Source organism: Taurulus bubalis, assembly GCF_910589615.1.
Source record: "Taurulus bubalis genome assembly, chromosome: 15".
NCBI lineage: Eukaryota > Metazoa > Chordata > Actinopteri > Perciformes > Cottidae > Taurulus > Taurulus bubalis.
Genome location: NC_136603.1, coordinates 8,700,170 through 8,706,605, shown reverse-complemented (window position 1 = coordinate 8,706,605; position 6,436 = coordinate 8,700,170). Strand labels below are relative to the sequence as shown.

At 39.6% G+C, this 6,436-nt stretch overlaps 1 protein-coding gene across 1 annotated transcript; it reads right to left on the bottom strand.

Moving 5' to 3' along the window:
* Nucleotides 1-1,346: 1,346 nt before the first annotated feature.
* serp2 (stress-associated endoplasmic reticulum protein family member 2) lies at nt 1,347-4,345 on the bottom strand (the record flags this gene model as incomplete). Its single annotated transcript, XM_079230734.1, has 3 exons — nt 1,347-1,387; nt 1,567-1,639; nt 4,262-4,345. The coding sequence occupies 3 exons, from the start codon at nt 4,343-4,345 to the stop codon at nt 1,347-1,349; spliced, it is 198 nt and encodes a 65-aa protein (XP_079086860.1).
* Nucleotides 4,346-6,436: the final 2,091 nt, after the last annotated feature.

The window sequence follows — 6,436 nt, the reverse complement described above, 5'->3', positions numbered from 1 at the left end:
ATGTTGTTGAACCCCTTTGTTCCTGGAGAGCTTAACGTCATTTACTTCGGAAGCTTCCATGTAATTTGGCACCACTTAAATTCAGACAATATTCTTATTTTTGGCGTGATCTGTCGACTGGGCAAGCATGCAATTAAACAAATATACAAAGATTTATAATATCTGATGAATACCGATTTTTTGGTGTTCGAATTAAGTTGTAATTCATTCATTTTAAAGTGAATTCCTCTGGACTAACTTTCTCTCTAGGTTCCTATATTAAGTACTAAATTACATTTCTCAAAAGGACTCTAATTCAAATTATTAGGACATTTGACTGGCGGTTTTATTTGTGTTGGCTTTTTACTGTTCGGGATTACTGAACTCAACATGTTTACCAAATGACAATAACAGACAACACTGGGAGTATCTCTTTGGGAAATAAATGCAATAGCTGTGACCAGAAGGAAACTTTAAATCACTGAATGGATGATATTAGATTTGAACAAAAGACAAATATTAGTTAAATACTAATAAGCTAAACCCTTCAGTGTTAGAGAACTGAGATCCTGTCCCCAAACCACACGGCTCATAGTATTCTGATGAGTCAGTGTTGCACATGCCTCCCCATCGCTTAGTGGATCCAGTCACTCATGCTGCTATATATAGTAACGCCATGTTGCACTATGAGTTGTTCATTTATGCTATTTCCCCCCAAAACCTAACCCCCAACTTACCTTTTAGGAAAACAACTACTTGAGTTGATGAGTTATTCATGACATTCAGGAAGTAAAGACCCTAAAAAATGCCCCCAACAGAACACAATGTGTGTGTGTGCAATGATAAACAGTGAGTCTACAAAAAGCAGAAGTAAAACTGGGCACTCACTACATTTTTGACATTTATTTGAAAAAACATTCTTCTCACATAACACAGACAAACACTTGAACAGACAGATATGGCACATTGTCAGCAGGAATCACTGGTCGCACACACTCTCACATCAACAGTCAAAATGTCATACACACACACACACGCACGCATATAGGTGCCAAGTGAGTAATGAGTCACATGTTCTCCAGCCGCCGTGGTTTTAGACTGTCCATAGAAAAGCTGTCAGTACCACAGACTGCAACACTGTAAACGCTGATCGAGGGCGGGAAGATGTCCCCAGGAGGAGCGGGTGGAGGCGGTGATCTGGGAGGCTTCTCTCTCTGAGGTCTGCTGGATCCGAAGCTTTAGCGTCAGTCTCTGGGCCTCTGGAGGGGGGTGGGGTGGACGGGGTGCAGGTGGGGGTTAGCCAGGTTCAGTGAGGGCATGTGGGGAGGTGTGGGAGGGGGTACGGGAGTCCGGACGCTCCTTATAAATCACATTCCCATACGGATGCTCTGGATGATCTGAAATATGGCTGAGAGCATAACCGAAATACAGAAACAAGTGTTTAAATCAGCGCATGTGCACAGGGCTGTTCTTCAGCTTACTGGGACACTTGCTTACTATCAAATCATCTTACTACTATATTAGCGTAATCAACCACATATTAGCTACATTAGCTTGCTATCAATGAAATCAAAAACAGGTGCATACCTGATCCACACACAACGAATACAAAGAGGGCGAGCAGCCAGGGACCCACAGGATACTTCTCCTCTTGTGGTCGCTATGGGGGGAAAAAAACAACATATATTATGTAAGCTAGGCTTAACATTCACTTTTGCAAGTAGTCAACTCATATTTTGAATAATTCAGATACTAGGCATTTATGTCAGTTTGATAATGGAAACAGCTTTATTACAGTAATCTCACAAAGTTATTTGTAGTTTGTGTTTTATCTGGTACTTCACATGATTTGAGTCTGAGGGGTTATCAGCTAACGTGCTGGCCCAAAAAAAAATCCTATAGTTTGCAGATGTTCCCTCAAAAATTCAATGGCTGCTTCTCTTCCTTTCAGATTTAGTTTTTCTGGATCTGTCCCGATTCCTATCACAGATTCATTTGCGCTTGAGGTCTAAACATTTTTCTGTTCCTGTTAAAGGCCGGTACGGTAACTGGTTGCCAACTTCTTGGATTGCATCAGTGCATTAGCACTACTGCTATACGACAGACATATGACAGGTGCCGCAGAGCAAAAGTACGACAACTTGGATAGATTTACAAGGAGTTTCCTCATTTACACCACTGCTCGGATGTCGTTGTTGCTTTTTGCTTGGTCACTCTTTCTCCTCAAACCTGCCGCCGCAGATTAGCGTCTTGGTTGCTCTTTTGCTCACTAAAATGTCCACAATAACAACTCTGTGGTTGCACGGAACAAACCCAAGTATCTAATTATGCACCGAAAGTTGCTAGTGCTTTTTTCCTTCAAATTGCGGTCCATGTGGAAAAGATTAGTGGAATAGCACGAGTTTGTCAGTCTAGACAGTCTAGATTTAGGGAGAACCCGTCAGTTTCCCTCAAATGACATCATCTGTTTGAATATTTAAACTTGTTTGCCTGCTGTTGTTGAGGGAAGTTAAAGTCAGTGAAGAGCTCAATGATGCTGCAGGAAGTGGAAAACAGAGCCTGAGCAGCCTCAATATTTGACGTTTAAGCTGCTGTTTGAACTATATTTAGTAACAGAGGAAGGGGAGGTTAAAAATAAATTGACAAATTGTCAGATTGGGATTGTTGAGTTGTTAGCAAAGGGATGAGCAAAGTCTCCCCCTCAATCGATACTCTTGAGTTAAAAACACATAACTGCTGTTTATGGTTAATTAAGGTGTGTCTAAATAAACTGAATACAATATCCTTTATTATTATATTATATACATAATGTATATGTTATAAATTGTGTTTGGGTGGTGGAAAGAACTAAAAATAAGTATACCGTCTACAGAAAATAAACATGTCCTCTCTTCTGAAGATGAAACATAATAGTTGTTGGGAGGAACCGTTTTTTTCGGTCATGTATTAAGAATAAAAAGATGTCGACATTCAAGGTGCAGCCATGAATAACAGCTTCAGGAAGAATATGTCTCATATTCCATTGAGAGATAAATGGGAAAATAAATGTTCCCTCTGGAGCTTTTGATTGTATCACCCAATCCTCCTCAGCCGTCCTTTCTTCACCTTGGAAACTATGAGAGCAGCTCGTAAATGGAGCTCGTCTTGAGTTGAGTTTGTTTCCAAGGTCAAGAATGAACTGTCAATCTTTAAGCCAACGTGGATGAGAGGTCCTCGAGGTGCTCAGATGAGCGGCAGATTACATTAACTAGCACACCTCGATACAATGAAAAGTGGGATTGTTTGGTCAACTGTCAGAAAATAGTGAAAAATGTCTATCACATTTCCCAAAACATAAAGATATCCAGTTTCCAAGCATATAAAACAAATAGAACCAGCAAATCCAAACAGTAAATATTTGGCAAACTGGTTTGATAAATACATTAAATGATTATAAATATGAATGTTCTCTCGACTGACTATGGTTTCAGTACGAACTGAGACTTGCTTCTGGACACGTTCACATCACAATTATACACATGAAACAGCAGCTAATAAATCCACACTTAATGAGTAGTTCTATCACATGTTAATAATCGTCCGGAGCTCATGTTATTTTGTATAAACATAAAAATACATTTTAAAAAGTACTCAATTTGCTATCGTATAAATATTTTTTGAATGCAAATATTATATATAATATCAGATATTTCCATCTTTTTTTGGTGGCTTTTTTTGCTTTAAAAAAAAAGATTGAAACAATACACTGTTTTGTATTTTAATTGTGATCTTGTATGTATTTTTATTCTACTTAATTTTCTGTCTTATCTGGACCCTGAGTCTGAAATAAAGTTTGATTGATTGATTGATTGATTGATTGACACTGGATAATTTCTTTGATCGATTAATCGCTTAACCTGGGTACTGAAAACAAATAAAAATGTAAGTGCTTCACAACTACGATTTGTCATTTCATACAGTACATCCAGCAGCAGCACTGGTTCCCGTTATTTCCCCAGCCTGCTCATCTTTTCTCCTCCTCACTATCTCACTCCAAACAAAGTAACGTCAAGTGACACAATGCGGAGGGCGGTAACGAGCAGAGTGAGTCAATCACCCCGTAACGAGACGGCTCAGCCCGGCGGGTCATGATGCTCACTGACTACATCACGGAGGACGCGGCTGTCTGACATATGTAACCCTCCTCCTCCTCCACCATCATGCAGCGGTCTTCATGCCGGGGTGAACGTCACCTATCTGGGCTAATGTCATGCTGGCGTCTCGCTGTCACTTAACGGCTCACCAGCGTCTTGGCCACGTTTCCTCTCTGCGTGATGTTCTTGCTGTGTTTCTCGTTGGCCATGCGGATCCTCTGTTTAGCCACCATCTTCCGGAACGATTTGATTACCCGGGATGAATTAGTCTTGATTATTAATTTTCTGCAAGCTGCAGGCTGTCGACAGCACCCCTGCATCAAGCTAGGAGACCTCTGACACAATATCGCCGGAAACCGCGATTCATTTTTATTTCAAAATAAGAGCGTGAGGGTATTTGCGGTGCAGAGTTTGCGTGTCAAGAGGAAGTGCGGAGATATTTTTTATGTTTTTTTGCAAACCGCAGTAAGCGCGTTTGTGTCCACCACATTATGCCATCGCGTTTTTCAATGTCTTTAAATAAATTATATGTTAAGTGTTTGTCGAGACTTTTACTCTGAAGGTAATTACAGGAACGTGTATGCTTCATTTTGGTGATCTTCACACGAGTAAGGGGGGTTCACTATGATATGTTTTACAAAGTAAACCAGCAGACAGCGAACACAACTGGGACTGTTGTCTGCAGGAGTATTTTTTTTATTTTGTTTAATGATACTTGTGGGACATTTTAATTTAACAACAATACAAGACACGAAAATGTCAGGAAGCTCATACAGATCTATTAATATATTATCAGGGAAATAAAGAACAATAAAGAAAAAACATTAAAATGCTATATACATATTATAAATATTGGAAAAAAAAACATTTATAGAGCGCATGTATATAGTTACATACATGTACATACATGTATAGAGTTTATACACATGGCCCTTTTGGAAGAATGTAATGATACCATATTGAGACTGGAGATACAAACTATTTTATGTTTTTTTTCTTTGATTGCTTCTCTTCAGGGTGCAATTTAATAATGAAATTCCACTGATTGTCTTTCTTTTCTTTGTAACTAGATTGTGCATGGGATCTGAGTGACGCTGCACTGCTCAGGAACCCAGTGAACATGTTGGCTGATGGATATGTGTGTATCAGACTTAAAGCTGTGGCTGCCTCTTTGTATTATAATATATTGATATTATACAGGAGTAAAACATAATAAGTTGAAATAAACACTGAATTGTTTATTAAGAACACATTTAAAACAACTACAGCTCCACACCATAGTTAAATCATCACTTCTCCGAACCAGATTCAATAGACTCTGAACATCATAAACTGAACTGCATTGACTGGTGTACATAATTAACATTGTATTTGCCATCATGTTTTCTTACCAACAGGGTGAGAAATGGGTCTCATCGTCCAGAGCTATGCGTATTGTTCTTTTTAGCAGATTGCAGTAGTGCATTTTTTTTTAAATGAGACAGAATGATTACAGTTAATTAATTATCCCAACCCATATTTCCTGTAATTCAACACTAGACAAACTTTTCATTCTAAAACAAAGCACCTTAATGTATACCCTTTCTTTGTATAAATACATTGGTGCAATAACTGCCTGCTGTCAAGATCGTTTTTTAAGGTCAGTGTGATAAGCATTTTTCTTCACATATGGCTTGCAGATAGTAGCCTATAGTCTGGCCATGTTCCTGCAACAAATGCAAACAAAAAAAAGCCTCAAATGAATTAAAAACTCAGGCTAACACGGTGAATGACCACTGAGCTTCACTTGGTGCGATGTGCACATGTTTCCAAATCACTTACAGCCGACTTACATCATTCACTCACATCTGACAAGACAGCTAGCTGGCTGCTCAGAGAGAAAGGAGGGCAGACAGAGAGAGAGAGAGACAGAGAGAGAGAGAGAGAGAGAGAGAGAGAGAGAGAGAGGGAGAGAGAGAGCAGAGGTTGCCTAGCAACTGCATCAAAGGGTTTGCTTGGGGAGGGACACACAAAGTCCACCAATGGAGAGAAGAAGAGGCGGTCCCACTCGTCTAAACAGCGACTCATAATTAAGTGTGGATTGACAGGTGCGTTGCATCAGCACAAAGAGGAGGATTCCTTCGGTTGACTGGCTGAACATTACTGATGATGACTTACTGCTTATAACATGCAGCTTCTTCACCAGACTGTCCTGGTTTACCCCCAGTGCAGCTCCACACTAGTGAAAATACACGGTTTCATGGAAAGGATCCCGTCAGTTTATAGCAGACTCAAGTTCCCAAACGCAATCTACAATCTGTTAATCTGTTATTATTCATTATTAA